Source organism: Perognathus longimembris, chromosome 3 (assembly GCF_023159225.1).
Source record: "Perognathus longimembris pacificus isolate PPM17 chromosome 3, ASM2315922v1, whole genome shotgun sequence".
NCBI lineage: Eukaryota > Metazoa > Chordata > Mammalia > Rodentia > Heteromyidae > Perognathus > Perognathus longimembris.
Window position 1 is genome coordinate 123,108,823 of NC_063163.1, and position 18,498 is coordinate 123,127,320.

The window sequence follows — 18,498 nt, forward strand, 5'->3', positions numbered from 1 at the left end:
CGGGCGCTAAGGCTTCTGGGAGTCAGGAGCCGCCATGGTGTGTGTGTGAGATCTCGGTGGCTGCGGCGTCTGACCTGGTGAGCAGCGGGAGGTCGCAGCGTCTTCCCTTCCCGCGTGAGAGGCCGGGCGAGGGTGGGCGAGGCGGGGCGGTCGAGTCGGCGGTGGGCCCGGGCTTTTCTTTGCTGCCCGCCGCCTCCAGGTTCCAGCTGGGACCCGAGTGGCGCTGGTCCTGTGGAGAGGCTGCGCGTCCGGGCCGCCCGGGGGCCCTGGTGACGCCGATCGGGAGGAACAGGCCGCGAGCCCGAGTGAGGGATGGTCGCTTGGAGCCGGGGCGGCAGCGCGCCCCAGCAGCGGCCGTCCCTCTTCTCCCTCTGGAGACGTACCTTTACCTTTTCTGAAAATCAAGAGAAGTAAACAAGGGGGCTAGGTGGGGAGGAAATCTTGGCATTTTCTGCATCTTCTCTCTGCTCTTGATTCCCGACGCAAGCGGATTTTAGCAGCTACTAGACCTGATTTGCTTAAGGCTGAATGTATCACTGCATTGGGTTTCAGATTTACACCGTAATGGCTGTTATAGAAGAAAACGATCCAAGTCATTGTTGGAGGGTTTTCCCATTTAACTCATGAGCCTAGCACACTAGTCTTAGGGATCAGGACATTTAGTAAGTTTGCTGGTGATTTTTTTTTATTGTTTTTCCTGCCCTCCCCTTGGGGGGCTTTTAACTCAGGGCCAGGGCACTGTCCCTGAGCTTCTTTTACTCAAGGCTAACGCTCTACCACTTGAGGCACAGCGCCACTTCCGGCTTTCTCTGTTTATGTTGGCACCGAGGAATCGAACCCAGGGCTTCATGCATGCTAGACAAGCACTCTACCACTAAGCCACATTCCCATCCTCCTACCTCTTTTTTTTTTTCTTGTTTTATGAGGTTTAAATAAAGTGCAACTGTTAGGGAATCTGATGTAATAAGGTTGAAAAATTTTGACCATACCCTATTTTACAAGAGCTTCGTTATGGCATATCTTACAGTTCTCATAGCAGTCATTTTGGGGTATGCCACAGATGACATGAACAAGCCACCAGAACTAGAACACAGCTGAGCTTCATAATTTTGTTTTCTTTTTTTTTTGATTAATGTATTGAATAAGTTTAATAAACAGGTAAGCAATAATAGGCAAATACAAACATTATGAGGATTTTAGATTTTTTAAGAGTAAATTCTTATTCATTACGAATAAAATACTGTTATTTTCCTGAAATATAGAGCTGGATTTCAACAAAACTTAATAAAGTGAGGCACAATGTTTAATAAGGCAAAATTTACATAGTTAATACACTATTACAATGTTTTGATGTCTTGGAGGGGGTAGGAAGTATGCAACATAGTTTAAATATTCTTTTAAAGGAATTTACCATTATAAAGTAACATTTAAATTTGATATGATAAGCTATATTTTACCTAGAAAATAAAACTTCATTCTTGAATTATATTGCTGAATTACACTATTTTTTAATGTTCGGCTTTAATTATATACCTAATTCAAAAGATTTTGAATATAGAAATTAAGAAATCAGATCACAGTCATCTGACCAAAGTAAAAGTCAAATGCATTTTCAGCATCCTCTGTTGATACTTTGAAGTACCAAGTTTTTGAATAAAGTTAAAATACTGGTTATTCTAAGGGTTTTTCCTATTACATTTTTGTTTATCGCAAATACAAAATGGGATCAGAATGCACCAAACTTCAACGTAAGTCTCAAACTACTGTAAAGTGACTGTTGAGGATAATACTCATTCTCAGTAACACATCAAGGTTAATCATTAAGATCAGCAAAGCTGACTGGAGGTGCAGCTTAAGTGTAGAATGCTACTCAGCAAAATTTGTGAAGGGATTCTTTTATATCAGTTATAGACAAATTAAAGAATGTCTTAATGTTTTCAATACCAGGTGACATCTGAAAAAAAAGCAGTTTTATCTAATTTATCTATAACCAAAGGAGCAAAGCCAAAGCAATGTCTGGTGAATGTGCATGGTTCTTTCATAATTTTGTTTTCTTAAGAACTTGTGTTTAAGACTATTTAATCAACTTTTTGGGTAATGAGTTTTGAAAATCATTTCAGAAGAATAGGTATTAGTGAATAATTTAGAAAATGAGAGTTGTACTGTTCTTACACAAAGAATAAAAGATGACTACAGCAGCCAGGCCAACCTTTGAACCTGCAAGAGGTGGAAGAGGAAAAGGAGAAGGTGACTTGAGCCAACTTTCAAAGCAGTATTCAAGCAGAGACCTCCCCTCTCACACAAAGATAAAATACAGGTATAGAAGACACATTTATCTTGTTCATGTTTAAGTTCTATCACTTCCTGTCTTCATAGCAATAGAATGCTAGAGTCTGTCACTTATCTATTTTTATAGGAATGGAATACGAGAGAAGTTTCAGCAGTAAAATTTTGCTCTGTGATTTGAAAGTGCTACCAGGAATTTCTATTAACCAGGAATTCCATTAATAGGTGGGATAGTAACTAATGTATTATTCCAGAGAATATGGATTCTCAGCAGTAGTTAATATGAGAAAAGTGATATTGTCACAAGCTCTTGAGTTGGTATAAAAACAAGAATCAAAGACATTTATTTATTTAGTTAGTTAGTTATTTTTACCAGTCCTGGGCCTTGGACTCAGGGCCTGAGCACTGTCCCTGGCTTCTTTTTGCTCAAGGCTAGTACTCTGCCACTTGAGCCACAGCGCCACTTCTGGCCATTTTCTATATATGTGGCGCTGGGGAATCGAACCCTGGGCTTCATGTATACAAGGCAAGCACTCTTGCCACTAGGCCGTATTCCCAGCCCCAAGAATCAAAGACATTTTAAGCAATCTGCAGTCATATCATGAAACAATATGTGGTTCAGTTTGGACTTCTTGAAATGTGATGGAAACATCATAATGCCTGTTAATAACTTTCAGTTTATTATTTTGTCCTCTTCCTTGTTTTATGCTTGAGGAGATAGTTGGATTTGTAAATGGTCTTTGATTGTTACAGCCAGGTGGTTTTTTTGTGGGTTGTTATACTTTTGTCCTGGTTTGTTTTTGTTTCAGACAAACTACTCAGGATGCTCCTGAAGAGGTTCGTAACCGTGACTTCAGGAGAGAGTTGGAAGAGAGAGAGAGAGCAGCTGCCAGAGAAAAAAATAGGGATCGTCCAAACAGAGGTACCACAATCGTCCAAAATGTTTGTCTCATTTAATTGTTGTGGATTTTCTTTTATGTAGTAATTGTTCTATTTTTTGATGAATTGTACAAAGGAGTTTAATACATATAATGTACTTTGATTAAATTTACCTTGTGTTACTCTTTGTGGCAATTGGAAAAAGTTAACGTTTTTGTGTTGTCATAATTTTTCCTCTTAAAAAATTGGGGATACTACGATGATTGTTCTCATTCTATATTTTTGTTTCTGTATTAGAAAGAATATTCAGCAATCATTTCAGTCAAGTGAAACTGTTTTCTTCTGTCTAGAGAGTTTTTCATTTTTGCAACTGGCTATTGGAGGGCATCTAGAGTATCAGTTGTATTTTTGTTATATGTCCAGCCTATGAAAAATGTTCCCTGAATTTCTAGAGGCAGCAGTTGTATTAATGCTTTTGTAATTTACTATTTAGCAACAAACATTTCCTAGAGGCTTATGTGCCTGTCACTGTGGAAATGACGTATTATCCCTGCTGTCATGATGCTTTTAATATGGACCCTTTGTGACCCTAGCTTCCTGTGCTGTATTTGGACAGGTATGGTGGTATATCTGTCCTCCTAGCACTCAGGAGTTTGAGGCAGGAAGATTCAGTATTTGAGGGGCTGTGTAGCAAGATGTTGTCTCAGTAAAAGTGGAGAAAAAGGAAATGCAACACTTGTATCACAAAGTTATATGTTTGTTTCTGCCAGAACATACAACTTCAGTGTCCAAGAAGCCTCGGTTAGACCAGATTCCTGCTGCCAACCTTGACGCAGATGATCCTCTAACAGATGTAGGTTCTGTTTTCTGCTTTTATCCCTCTAGAGTAATTTATTCATCATGCTTTTCTGGGGTGCTTTCTTAGGCTGTTAGCATTAAGCAATGACCCGCATTTTTATTTATTTATTTATTTACTTATTTTTGCCAGTCCTGTGTAAGCTTGCACAGTAGTCTTTTATCAGATTGGCATATTAATAAGAATTCATAAACTTTTGTGGGATTTTATTTAGATTTTGATTGTTTGGTGATTATAGACATATTCGATTGGGTAAGTACATTAATTTATTTATTTAGAGGGAAAATAAGTGTATGTTTTCTCTCCAGTCTCCTGAATTGTTATTACTTTTGCTTTAGGAGGAAGATGAAGATTTTGAAGAGGAGAGTGATGATGATGATACTGCAGCACTTCTAGCTGAACTGGAAAAGATTAAAAAAGAAAGAGCTGAGGAGCAGGCCAGAAAGGTAAAAATCAAAGTGTCAGGTGTTTATATCTTCTCATCTTACATATCCAATAGTGTCAATATTTTTTAATCTTCAACCATAGTTTATAATTTATTCATTTTTATTTGTCTTCCTCCATTAGAATATAAGCTCTGCAGAGACTGTCTGCTTTGTTTATTAATAGGTCCCCAGTGCTTAAAACTAAAAATAGTTCTTTTAGTTTACATTAGTTATACAGGTGGGGATTTCTTTGTTTTAAAAGTGGAAACATTGTTTAACTCAAGTAAAATAATGTCAGAAATGTCCCTTATTGCACCTATACATACATGATTTTTTTGATGTGTTTGCACACATGTGTTCACCTATTCTGGGACTTTAACTCAAGGCCTGGCCACTGTCCTTGAGCATTTTTTGCCCCAGGGTAGCATTCTACCACTTGAGCCTACAGCTCCATTTCTGGCTTGTTTTGGTGATTCATTGGAGATAAGGGCTTCAGGGATTTTTCTGCCTTGGCTAGCTTTGAATTTTGTTCCTTAGATCTTGGCCTATAGAGTAGCTGGGGTTACAGGTGTGAGCCACTGACACCCAGCCTTAAATCGGATTATTTTTATATGACATTTTAAGCTTCTTAGTTTTGTTGGAAATTCTTTCTAAGTCAACTTACTCCTATTAAGTATTAGAAGATTTGAAGATAATTAAGATATAGTTATAGTCTAAAAGCTTCTTGCATCTCTTGCCTAAATGAGACATTTTGTCAGTAGATTTGATAACTTCTGAATATTCTTAGACTTTGTAATTACACAGTGGGGACTTGGGGGAGATATCTAACTCAAAATTAAATGTTGCTCATATCTACATTCCTAGCTACTCAGGAGGCCAGGAAGTTTGGGCCAGGAAGTTGAGACTCCTATCTTTAATTAACCACCAGAAGTCTTGAAGTGGGGCTGGGAGTATGGCCTAGTAGCAAGAGTGCTTGCCTCCTACACATGAAGCTCTCAGTTCCCCAGCACTACATATATGGAAATCGGCCAGAGGGGGTGCTGTGGCTCAAGTGGCAGAGTGCTAGCCTTGAGCAAGAAGAGGCCAGGGACAGTGCTCAGGCCCTGAGTCCAAGGCCTGGGACTGGCCAAAAAAAAAAAAAAAAAGTCTTGAAGTGGAGCTGTGGCTCAAGTGGGAGCTTTAACCTTCAGTGAAAAAGTTAAAGGACAGTTCCCAAGCCCTGAGTTCAAGCCCCAGTACTGACACAAGGCAAAACCCCCCAGGAGTTGAAAATGGGTTGCAGAACTTGGAGACAGGAAGATTTTGAGTTTGAGTAAGTTCTGAAATAGCTTAGACTATATGATATGAGACCCTATCTCAACAAAGAGAAAGAGATGAAATTGGAGTGCCTGCATGCCTCTGAGTACAGGGCAGTAAGCTAGTACTAATGGAGTCTGGATTTTGTTCTGAAGGATATGAGGAACCATTTGATTTCAGGAGATTGATGACTGCTTTTTGCATTTTAGAAACATGACTCACAAAAATGTAGATGACAGATTTTGGGAGGGGGATGGTAAAACTGAGTTAGGCTATTTCAAGAATCCTCACAGGCAACTAAGAGAATTTTTAATTTGCTTGATATGTACTTGGATTTGAAAGTAATAGGTTCTGATAGAGATATAAAGGAAGTAGAATTGGCCAAATAATTGGATTGGCAGTGGCAGCAAAGATGATCTCCAGTTTCCTTTATTTGTTTTGTTGTTGTTGTTGTTGTTTTTTGCCAGTCCTGAGGCGTGGACTCAGGGCCTGAGCACTCTCCTTGGCTTCTTTTTGCTCAAGGCTAGCACTCTACCTCTTGAGCCACAGCACCACTTCTGGCTTTTTTCTATGTCTGTGGTGCTGAGGAATTGAACCCAGGGCTTCATGTATACAGGCAAGTGCTTTACCACTAGGCCATATTCCCAGCCCCGATCTCCAGTTTCTAGGTAAACATTGCACCCATTTTCAACCAGAGTTGCTTTTTTTTTTTTTTTTTTTTGGCATGGACTTTAGTATGAAATTCTGTTTAATCCAAGAATTGTTCTCTTTAAAAAAGAAACAGAAAACACTGGAGAGACATATAGGTTAATGCTAAAATGTGAGTCTGCAGGTCAGGGAATAGAATCTAAGAGAGACTGAAAATAGGTCTTAACGATTATGAGATACTTTATCTGATCTCTGAATGAGGAAGAATGAATTATTGGTATTGTTTTTTAATGGTGTCCCAAAGGAACATTTTCAAACTGAGTAGCCTGTGTCATAAGTTAATGTGTGAAGAAAGGGCTACATAGTAAATACTTTAAGCTGTTGGAACTACTCAAATACTACACACCACCACCACAAAATAGCACCATAAATAGTACATAAATGAATATGTGTGGTATTGTTTAGGCAAAATTTTATTCTCAAACTGAGAAAGTGGGATTGTTTGGATTGAACATTTGAATGTGAAAAGAGATGGTTCCTTTTTTATCAGTGCTGTCTGTGATAATCAGGTAACTAAAATAACATTCAAAGGCCAGGACTTTATGTTTCACACATTATTAGTAGTAGTAGTATACATTGTATCCTTGAGCTGCTTTTCTGACAACTTGGAGAGAAATGTCTTATGCTTTTAAGTATCAGCATAATGTTTAAGAAAATAAATACAGTTTTTAGAAAGCTGTTAATCGAGCAATGTTGGACTTCCTCACCTCCAGATAAGAATGAAATCAGTTGTTCACGTCTATGCATTAAAGTATAGGAACTAATATGGAAGATTAGGTTCATTACCAAATTATTCCCATGCAACCTCTTTCTCCTTGACCTATTAAGTCAGTAGTTTGTCATCCTTCAAACACAGGAAAGTAGGATTTATATTTATTTTAAGATATTACCAATAGGTCTAAAAGTTAAGAAAATAGTGCCAAAATAAAAGTGGAATGAGGCCAGGTATGGTGCTGCACACCTATAATCCCATTAACTTGGAAGGCTGAGCCAGGAGCGTAGAGTTTGAAGTCAGCTCAGACTCCTTTGAAAGACTTTGTTTCTTAAAAAAAAAAAAAAAAGGAATAATTTTTACCTAGTGAAGAAGAGGAATGAAAGTAGGAAGAGGGCTGGGAATATGAGCTAGTGGTAAAGTGCTCGCCTTGTATACATGAAGCTCTGGTTCCATTCTTCAACAGCACATATATAGAAAAAGCCAGAAGAGGTGCTGTGGCTCACATGGTAGAGTTCTAGCCTTGAGCAAAAAGAAGCCAGGGACAGTGCTTAGGCCCTGAGTTCAAGCCCCAGGACTGGCAAAAAAAAAAAAAAAGAGCCAGGCACCAGTGGCTCACACCTGTAATCCTAGCTACTCAGGAGGCTGAGGTCTGAGGATCACAGTTCAAAGCCAGCCCAGGCAGGAAAGGCCATAAGACTCTTCTCCAGTTAACCACCAGAAAACGAAATGGCACTGTGGCTCAAAGTAGTAGAGAGCTAGCATTGAGACAAGAGCTCAAGGATATTGTCCAGGTCCAGAGTTCAAGCCCCAGAACCAACACACACACAAAAAAAGTAGAAAGTAACATCATAATGGAATGGTTGTTGCATGTTAATGGAATATAGCTGTTTACATGGTAGTTTGACTTATTTATAATAATTTTATTGATCTGAAGAGATAAAGATTGTTGTTGATAACTCAAAATTAATGTTAACCACATTTGTGCATAGCCATTTAAAAAGTGAGTTAATAGCTTTGCTGTCTTTGATTTTTTTTTAATGTTCTTAAATTGTAAACATAAAGTTTATTACGTATTCTCAAAATTTAAAGTAGTATTGTATGCATTTCAAAAGGAAACAGGTTTAATATGCATCTCATAGCTTTTCAAGAGTTAAGACAGATTCCTGACTGGTGGAAAGCATAATTTATAATAAAAAACATCAAATTATTTTGGTGAGACTTTTGTGGTATAAAAAATCAGGGAGGAAAGGAAATCAAGAAAGGAAAAAGGAAAGGGGAGAGAGAAACCTATCTTGATACTTATTTTTCTCATACAACCCTGACCTTTTTTTGTTATGAGCTAATGTAAGAAAATTGACATGTAGTTAACATAGCAAGTTTGAGGTTTCCTCTGTCATTGACAGGAACAAGAGCAAAAAGCCGAAGAAGAGAGGATTCGTATGGAAAACATTCTGAGTGGAAACCCTCTTCTTAATCTCACTGGCCCATCTCAGCCTCAGGCCAATTTCAAAGTTAAAAGAAGGTACTAGAGGGGCTGGGAATGTGGCTTAGTGTGGTAAAGTGCTTGCCTAGCATGCATGAAGTCCTAGGTTCGATTCCTCAGCACCACATAAACAGAAAAGGCCGGAATTGTGCTGTGACCAAGTGCTAGCCTTGAGCAAACGGAAGCCAGGGACAGCGCTCAGGTCCTGACAGGACTGGAAAAAAATAAAAATTAAAAAAAAAGAAGGTACTAGAAGTAATATGGTAATATAGGAGTATAATGGTTGTGAGTTGTACAGCAGGGTGCATTATGTAAAGCTTCTAAAACCTCACCATCCACTGATACCTTTCTTTGTCAGAAGGAAAATGAATTCATTTTCAGTAGGTACCTGTAATAACCAGCTGTGTACTTCATAATGATCTAAGACAGTAGTGAACTGAGCCCATGACACTATAAAGCTTGTATGTTAGTCCAAATATGGAGGGTCCTCAAGACCACCGTTCACATTCAGACATCCAGCAGAAGGGTTGATTCAGGAGACTTGCTATAGGGCTGTCTTCATGACTAGCATAGTCAAGACACACAGCCTGCTTACAAAGAGAAAAGATAGAAGCGGAGGCTGGAGGCACCTGTGTACAGGCTTTTTTATGCTGTCTCTTTCCAAAAGAGGTCACACAGAGCAAAGAAAATGTATCAGAATGTGTGTATGGTGCCCAGGGTAGTCACTAGCGACCCAGTGTCAAGGTTTCTATTGAGACTCGTCTTTTAGGCAACTTCTGCCAAGTACATACCAAAATCCAAACTCCAGAAAGGGGAGTAAACTGACAGGATGCCTGAACACAGGTTTCTAAATGCCAGTGGAAGCCAACTTTGCAAGCTGACATAAAAATGGTTTGCATGTTAAGACTTCTGTACTTGGTCTGTGGAGGGCTGAGGGCTAAGGAGCAGAGAATATAAACAGTAAATACTGTATAGTACTTCAGATGGTGGTAAAGTGTAGAAAAGTAAAATGCTTACAGAAAGCAAATAGCTTATAAAAGATGCTGAACAAGAGGAAGTTCATTATTTGTATAAGGTAACTGGAGAATCTTGCCGACTTCCCTGTGTTCATTATTCCTCATCACCACTACATTGCTGTCTTCTAGCAGGAGTGGCACATGCTCCTGCATGCACACACACCCTCTTCATCCTCATTCCAGGCTTTGGCTTTTTTTTCCTCGAACCTAATTCTATCAAAACTATCAACTCACCAATTTTTGGAGTAAACCTTCAGTGGCTACTTAACTCACTCATAGTAAAAAGTGTTCCCTTGCGATGCAGAGGCCAGGGTTTGCTAACAAAGTGACAAGTTATTAAAGACCAAACTCCAAGGCATTCCTACCTGAGCAGTTGGGAGACTAAGGTGGGAAAGAATGCAGACTAACTGGGGCGAAGGGCAGGGCAGGCAAATTGAAGCTACCATAGCCTTGGGATGTTTATATACATTTACACACAGGTAAGACATAGCTTTGAGGCAACATATATATGTGTACATATATATATATATATATATATATATTTGAAAGGGTAACTTGAGATGTTTCTGCAGTTAGTCTATACTGCAGATGATGTACTTGGGACTTGTCATTTTATTGGTTTTTTAAAGCCTGGGATATTGGGTAATACCAGAAACCAAACAGTTGGCATCTGGCAAGCCAGGCAAGCTAGGTAAACAGTGTTTCAAGAGGAGGAAAGGTCCTCTGGTCCAGACACTGCTATCAGGGTGAGTAAAATGAGTACTGTAACTTAGCAACGTGGAAGAGTCTGGTGTTGGAGAGGAGGGGCCAAAGCCTGTTGGCTACAGAGAATAGATACAAAAAAAAAGCCTATCAATGACATGTTTATTAATGCCACACAGCATATTCTTCCCTTTTTGGATGAAAATGAGAGAACCCGGGTCATATTGCTGTGCTGAGCTTTTCCCATTTTGTGCACTGCAGCTGTGATCTTTACTAACAATTTCCAAAGATGCTAGGTTCTTTCCCTGTTTTCCATGTGCAATTTCTCCTGGCAAATGTATAGTAACATACATATATGGGCTTACATTTCATGTGTGTGGGTTTATATTTTGTATTCTAGATAATATTCTGAAGTTATATGTTTTGTAGCCCATGCATGTGTGGCTTTTAAGACTACTCAATGTTGACAAGTCTACAAAATCTTCAAAAATCACCTGACCTAAACCCCTTAATAAGTCAGGTTATGTCCACTATACATGGCACTAATGCTGCCTTTTAGACCTGAAAACAGTAAACATGCATATTAAAGTCTATGTACTTTCACTTTATAATTCAAAATTTCTTTCAAAGAAAAAAATTTTAAAGAAATTCAAAATTTCTTTCAAAGAAAATTTTCTTTGAAAGATTTACTGGAGTAAAAAACAAAACGAGCTTGTATGGTTCAAATAGGAATTGTCCTCATTATAATAAAGCAACATTATGTATTCTAGATTACTTTGTGTTTTTATTGGGTCAAGCAATGTGCATGTTAGCATATTTTTGTTTGATAAGTAAGTTTTGCAGTGCACATGGTATCTTGTCTCCTGACATTTTCTTTTTCCCCTTTAGGTGGGATGATGATGTTGTCTTCAAGAATTGTGCGAAAGGTGTAGATGATCAAAAGAAAGACAAACGATTTGTAAATGATACTCTACGATCTGAATTTCATAAAAAGTTCATGGAGAAATACATTAAATAGTACAGTTTTATGTGCTTAAACACTAGAATGTTGAAGATCAGTTTGTTTGTTTTTGTAGTTTTTTTTCTCCTTTCTCCCTGTGTAAGTGGTATATAAGCTCCCTAATTATAATTTCCAAATATCTCTTCCTTTAGTGATACTGAATTTGATGATGGACTTGAGAATTGTTTTAGCAGTTCCCATTCTCTGAATGTTTCGTCATGTTTTCTTTTTAATGTAGGGAAAACAAATCTGCTTGTAATAAATATTTTAATCTTAATTTGTATCCTTTTTGTTGTGACTTAGGCTATAAAATGTTGTATAATTACATTTCAAAGGAAAAAATGCCTTTATGTGTTACTTTCCTCTCTTCACTTCCCGTGCAGGCAAATGTGTTAAATGCTTGGTCCCCATCTAGTAGTACTGGAAATTTTAGGAGATGGGGCCTAGCTGGAATAATAGATGAGTGGGGAGCATGTCACTGGGGGCTATTTCTTGCCCTGGCCCCCTTCCCATCAGGTACTAGCAGTGAGAAGCCAAGCTGGAGAGAGGCATGACACAGCTTTCTACTCATGGTGTGCTGTCTCCCAGAAGTATCCTGTTTGGTCCTCCAGCAGTTTCCTTAGAGGACTCTTGAGGTGCAGGGGCTGGGAACCCATAAATACTGGCCCTTTATGCTGAGGGCATGAAGATTTTTTTTGGGTAGGAAGCAATACAGACAAGAAACCAAACAGGAGCCTGAGCTCACCTGCCTTCCCTGTACCCACTCACCTTTCACATGGAAGTTCATAGTATCTAGGTTCTGATGCCCATCCTACCATCTTTCACACTAGTTTGAAGCTATAGTTTCTCAGTTTTAAAGTGAGATACAGTCTGTTAAGGTCAAAGGAGACCATTTCATGCAAATCACACCCAAGGTTTTTGGAAGTCTAGGGATGCCTAGTTCATAGTCTCGGTGAGCTCTTCTACACTAGGGCCAGGAAAAACGAGAAAAGTGGGCACAAGAGAAAAAAGGCACAGCTAGGAAACAAGGCACTGCGCCTCTCCTATGCTAGGGATCCTAGGGTCACAGTCTCCCCGTGGGCCTTTACTGCTTAGCCCTAGCCTGAATCTCACTAATTTAGAGCCCTCTTATTTTCTAGGCTGACTGGCCAAAAATCCCTGCAGCAGAGCCATTCTAGCATTCCCCAACAGGCTCTGAATCCAGAAACTCCCTTCAAGAACATACACACATCTCTGGAGGCCCAGAGAGTTTGGGCTGCCAAATGCAGCAGCAGCACAACTCACTTCCTCAGCACCAGAGTTGCCTGGCAGCCTGCACCAGGGCTCACACAGGAGTGGAAAAACAACCCGAGTGGAGCTGCTTCTGTGCTGCACAGTGAAACATTCAGGAAGCACCCAGTGTTGGATCTTCAAAAGAGAAAAGCAGCGAGCGAAGAGGAACCACTCTGCTATTTTATCCATTTATTATATTACAAGATTAAGGCACAGGTTTAAGCAGCACAGAATAGGAAAATCTTTGGCTGACAACTGTATCCATATTTGCTATGTGGGACATCTGGTGTTCTTGCACTCCCCAGCTCTGTACAGACCCATCTGGCCATACAGACCCATATACCTCTCAGTTGAGGCCAGTGACACAAAGATGCCCAAAACACATGTCTGCAGCACAATGACACACAGCAGGTAAAGAGAACAGTGACACCAGGACTGTCATCTTTGGGCTGAATCAGGTACTTGCACGCACCTTGTTTCACAGAACTTTACACAGATGTGCAAGAGCTTCCTTGAGTAGGCTCCACTGTTCCCTCCTCAAAAGGGAAAAATGCCTTGACTCAAATACTGTGGACAGATCTCATTTGTAATGAACACAGGCATCTATCCAAGAGCAGAATCCTGGGCAAAATCACATTTAACATGATACTGGGCATCAAAACTGCAGGAGCTGATACAAGAAAATGTTGCATACACTCTGCCTTATGCACAGGGCAGTATTTAATTCTGCAAAGAAGCCCAAGTTTCATGGCCAGGACATACTTCAATCACTGCAAACATGACAATAACATGCACTTAAGTATAACTTGCCTTTGCAAGAGAGCTACTGGGGGGGGGGGCACTGACATCTGTAGTGTGCAGAGATGTGAACACGAAGCATGGTCAGACAATGGAAGCTGTCCATGTGTGAGTACTGCTCTCCCTCTTAATAGATTCATACCAAGAGGTTTCTTAAAAATGGTGTGACTTACCTTCACTGCCATCTGTATTTACTCATCCAAGCTTTGAACAACTTGGGATTATTTCCAAAGCTTAAATCTATCCTCAAAGGGTGAAGATTTTTCCCTTCTAAGGGAAATTGAAGCAGACTTTGAAGGCCACTGCCACTCTAATAGAGGAATTCCCAATTTTTTTCAAACTTGGGCAGCACTGTAGTAACCCCCAAAAGGAGTAAGAGGAAGCCCTCAGAATAAGAAATGTTACTCACAACCCTATAGTCACACCTCATGCGTATATACATCCTGATGTATAATTCAATTACTAAATGAAAAACAGGTTCGCTACTTCAAAGGAAAAGCTGCCCATTAATTCCAAGAGATGCATTTGCTGAAGGGCGAAGTTTGCATGCTCCCAGCTGACTAGCTTCTGGTAACTTCTTAATTATCTGCTCATCTTCCATGGAGCCACAGAACAAAGGCAAATATTTCAACAATCCTCACGTGAAATAAAGATCATTTAAACACAAGTTAGAAAAAAAAAAAAAGCCAACGTTTACAAAGCATAAAACCATTTATCATGCCTGTCTCAGGTTCTCAGATGTGTTGGAGGGCTGGCTATTCTCTGGCTTCTTAAGGCCCTCACCATTTAGGAACCTTCAGGAGACCCTAGTTCACAATGACCATGAGACTTCTTCAATCAGAAATGAGAGTCATTTAGAGATCTTAGAAAAACACACTGCTTGCTCCAGTACAGACACAAAGCAGAATATTTGGGTTTTAGAGAAAGCATCTCAGCATGGCTTTCTAGAGTCTACATGGGAGCTGTCTGCCTCGAAAATCTTTTCAACTCCTATTCTCTTCATCATTGCCTCCCAGGACCTCAATCTTCCCTTGCAAATCTCTCTCTGGGATTCAGAAGGCTGCCAGCAAACAAAGATTCTCCACCCATCAGTACTTGGCATAAAGGTGTACTCAGCCACTCCATCTTGAGGATGTAGGAGGCCGAGGCTACTCCTGACAAGAACAAAGTCACTTCTCTGCAGGGTACATTTCGAGTTTCTGCCATTAACAAAAGAACTACTAAATTCTCTCTTCCAAACCTCAGAATCTATTTGGAGCAACTACCTAGATCTCTACTCCTAGCACCGTAGAATCAAATTCGTATGAGTTCCAAATGACACATTCCTAAATCTTAAATGGGAATCTCCACCACTTCCTCCCCTCTCAGCCAAAACTGAGGGGCAACAAGGCTGCCATGAGCTGCAGGCATAGTGTAGACATGCTGACCTCTATACCCTTTGGCCACCAGCTTCTAGGAAGCAGAAGAAATATTGAGAAGAAAATGCTCAGAATATATTCTGAAAATGCTGTAAAATTTTTGGTAAATGATATGGCTTTCTTTGCAATTTAGTTTTATGGACCTACAGACAGTAATGTTTGTTGCCTACAGAATCATCAATTAAGTAAAGCTACAGGGTCAATTCCTGATCCAACTACTTCTCATACTCCATATGACACTGGCAGCATGCAGAAACTGGAATTGCCAGAAAGCCCACTCGAGATGAAAGCAGAATTATTTTGACATACCTTTACTCAAAGCCAAAGCCTTTATCCTTCACTCTGACACAATACTCTCAAGTTCTATGATCAGATGTCCATTGAGAAAATCAAGATGATCAAGACTTTGGATATAGTTTTTTATGTAAGTCTGCAGCTGTGCTTATAATAGAACACAAAAGGAAACATTCATGCCCAGTAGTGATGGGCAATTCTAAAAGTTCTGTGTTTAGTCTTATTTCTTAGGCTCTAAAAGATATGGCAACCATATGTGTGTTACACATACATCTCACAAATATGGGACAGAGTCCAGGCATAGTGTTGCATGTTATACTTGAGGCCATGCATCCCATAGTTCAGGCTTCCCTTCTAGGCCTTTGCTTTAAAACCTAGCTTCTCCTGCCTGTGAAGATTTGAGAAAGGATTTGACCTTTCTGAGCTGTTTCTGCATCTGCAGTCAGGAGAATAAATTTGTGCCTGCTCCCTTGGTGCTCGGAGGACTAGCACCACAGTCTACACAGGCAGTTCCACAAAACAGAGCTAGCTAGCTAGTTCCAGTGCTCTTCTCAGAGCAAAAGGAAGTAAGATGCTGTACATGTCCCAGAGTTCAGAGTAGATGCTCAGCAACTGTATTCTTGCTTATTACAAATTAAGTGAGTTTAAAGGAAACTATGAGCACAAAATGATTGAAGGCCCTGGCTTGACAGGAGGTGTCTTCCGAAAACGCTATAGATGCCCTTTCTCAAGAAGAAATCTTACTAGGTTAAGATAAAACAAAACAGAAGATGGACAAAAGCCACAGCACTACTGTAGTTGGTAAAATGTTCCTGTTCCCATTCAACTTCTAACAATTAAAATGCTTGACAATTTAGCAGGACCAGCCTGATGCTTGAGTGTTCCAATGTGGTGGTCAGGCATCTGGAGAAACTGGGCAGTGGTTCCTGTCTTTACCTGTTGCTGGCATACTGTAAGGTTAGGGTGGCCCAGACATGCAAGTGAGGCTGGTAGAACTGCCTTAGCTTTCCCATCTATACTTCCTAGTCTGACCTCAACATTACTTGGGGCCAAAATGCATTTTAAGAGTTTGTGACAAACAATTGAACCACATGCACCAGTAGACAGAATCCCTCTAATTCATCCCCATCCATTCCATATTAAACTCCATGTCCTACTGATAAGGCTGCTTGTGTTGCCTCTTCACCCCCAAGAACAGGGCAAGCTCTGTTCAGGTTTTCAGAGCTGCCTTGATTTCTCATTCTGCACAATACTCTGCTGCTCAATGTGAGATGATTCGAAGAGACAGAGAGCAGGCAGCACAAAGCTCAGTACCCACCTCAGAGCAGAGTTTGAGGAAGTCAATCCCCAATTCCTCTATTGGGCTCAGAGGCCTACTGGCAAAGGCCATTGCTTTCTTTCTCTCCTCTGGCTGACCTGTCTTGTCTTCCTTCTACAAACTCATTTTGAGGCAACTGTAACTTCACTCAGGTTACACTCCAAAGACCAGTCCTAAAACAGACTATCCAAGCAGTGTCCCAACTAGTGTTGTCTTCAGTATTTTAAGAGTTTAAAGAAAAACATCTTGGGAAATCACATTCCGAGAGAAAAGTCAGTGTCCTATCACCTAATTAGTTTCTCTTCTCTAAGCCAGCATCTCCTAGATTTGTAAGGGAAGCCAATGTCTCTGGAGTTCCATGCAAAACATCACAGCAAACACACAAGAGACCCACCGTCTTATACTCCTGGCTTATTTCTGTAACACTTTTTCCTCACATCTGTAACTTGGAAAACCATAAGCATGCTGTGTATCTACTCAACAGACCACTTTCAAAGCAAGTTCATGGCTGAGGAGGGAAGCCTGTGTGCTCATCAGCACCAAGCAGACAACTGCACAAGAGTGGTGCAGGTGCTCCTTAGCCCCACATGCAAGAAAGTGGGACAAGGGAACCTGGAAAGATTCTAGAGGCCATCAAAGCAACTGTTTGCAAACTGCCATCCATTTCCTGCAGTGCTATCTTGAAAGTCTTGCTCCAACAAAGCAATGGGGTAGAATCAGTAACTCCTTACAAGAGAGCTCATGTAAAAGAAGAAAGCCAGAGCCATGATCTTGATGCAAGAAGTCACAGTGAGCCATGGGATCTACTCCTCAACCACCTTCCTCAGTTCACAGAATGAGACTGAGAGCAGCCCAGCCTGGCATAGATGAGGCAGCAGCCAGGAAGCCAGTATGTATCTTTGTCCTACTGACTACTATCAGATATATCAGGAATGAAATGATGACAAGTTCAAATGTCTTCCTAAGTTCTAGGCCTAAAGAACTCTGCCATGTCTTACTAAACAGACAAAAAACAAAACAAAAACAAAACACCACATAACAAAAAAGTAAAATTAAAGAGAACAAAGCAGAGACAGTGATAAACTGAGAGAAGTTATGATGAAAGAGGAACAAGGTCATAATGCTCCTATTTTGTTTAAAAAATACTGTTGAGTCCAGAAGACTTAAGAAGCCTCATGACCTCCTGAAAACGAAGCCGGCAATGAGATGATGATCATCATCCCTGGCAATTCCTTATCCCTCACTTAGAAATATCCCACAATGGCATAGTGATACTGAATTATGCCAAGGTGAGCTCTAGGTATTTCTAGCAGGTTCTTCTTAAATTAAACATGCTAAGAAGCAAGGAGAATGGGGGTTTTCCAAGGAATATCTAGGCTCGGTTTATCTGCTTAAAGCCAAAGAATAGGGTTACACAGAGCATTCCCACCTACAATGTGAAATTCCATTTCCTATTTCTTCTGAACTCTGATTCCAAATCTAAATACATCTCCTCTTCCACTATATGGGATAGAAATCCATAACTTTCTCCTCTCTCTGTAGTTATGTAGGCTTCCTGTTCTTTGTAACAGTTATGAAAAGTATTCTTATTAATCTGGAATCTTTGACAATGCCTTTCCTGGCTTCTTATCTGCAACCATCTTGATCTTCCTTTTCTCTCTCTGCTACTTTTCTTCTTTGTCAGTTTTCAGATACTAAATGGGTGGCAGTTAGATGAGAACTTCCATCATCTCTCCATCAGGGAACTCCATCTTATGCAGCAAACTGCTGATCCGGCCTCTCCCATGGCTAGGAGAGTTCTCTGTCAAACAGAAGAAACAGCAGCACTCTTAACATGGTTTCATTTTAAATGCTGTGGCCCACTTAGAAGCTTCCTTCACCACACACACACACACACACACGCGCGCATGCACGCGTGCATGTGTGTGTTTGTGTGTGTGTGGCCACTGGTTACCTATCTCATAGCCGAGAAAAGCTGAATGACAGGACTCAAAGCCAAATAAAAGTAATCAGGCCAAGACTCTGGTGGTTT

At 40.2% G+C, this 18,498-nt stretch overlaps 2 protein-coding genes across 12 annotated transcripts in view; one reads left to right on the top strand and one right to left on the bottom strand.

The window, feature by feature from the left end:
- Nucleotides 1-25: 25 nt before the first annotated feature.
- Nucleotides 26-11,690, top strand: Cwc15 (CWC15 spliceosome associated protein homolog). 2 transcript variants are annotated; one of them, XM_048344086.1, is made up of 7 exons: nucleotides 26-77; nucleotides 2,179-2,317; nucleotides 3,096-3,208; nucleotides 3,936-4,018; nucleotides 4,360-4,467; nucleotides 8,569-8,687; nucleotides 11,255-11,690. In XM_048344086.1, the coding sequence occupies exons 2-7, from the start codon at nucleotides 2,187-2,189 to the stop codon at nucleotides 11,382-11,384; spliced, it is 684 nt and encodes a 227-aa protein (XP_048200043.1). In that variant the 5' UTR covers nucleotides 26-77; nucleotides 2,179-2,186; the 3' UTR covers nucleotides 11,385-11,690. The 2 variants fall into 2 exon arrangements, with proteins under 2 accessions (XP_048200043.1, XP_048200044.1); XM_048344087.1 differs by lacking the exon at nucleotides 26-77 and adding an exon at nucleotides 498-530.
- A 1,122-nt stretch (nucleotides 11,691-12,812) lies between these two features.
- The window catches only part of Amotl1 (angiomotin like 1), a 79,167-nt gene continuing 73,481 nt past the window's right edge, over nucleotides 12,813-18,498 (bottom strand). For all 10 annotated transcript variants that reach the window (XM_048344080.1, XM_048344082.1, XM_048344081.1 and 7 more), the window contains one exon: nucleotides 12,813-18,267. In XM_048344080.1, coding sequence (XP_048200037.1) covers nucleotides 18,176-18,267 — 92 coding nt within the window. In that variant the 3' untranslated portion in view covers nucleotides 12,813-18,175. The remainder of the gene's footprint in view (nucleotides 18,268-18,498) is intronic.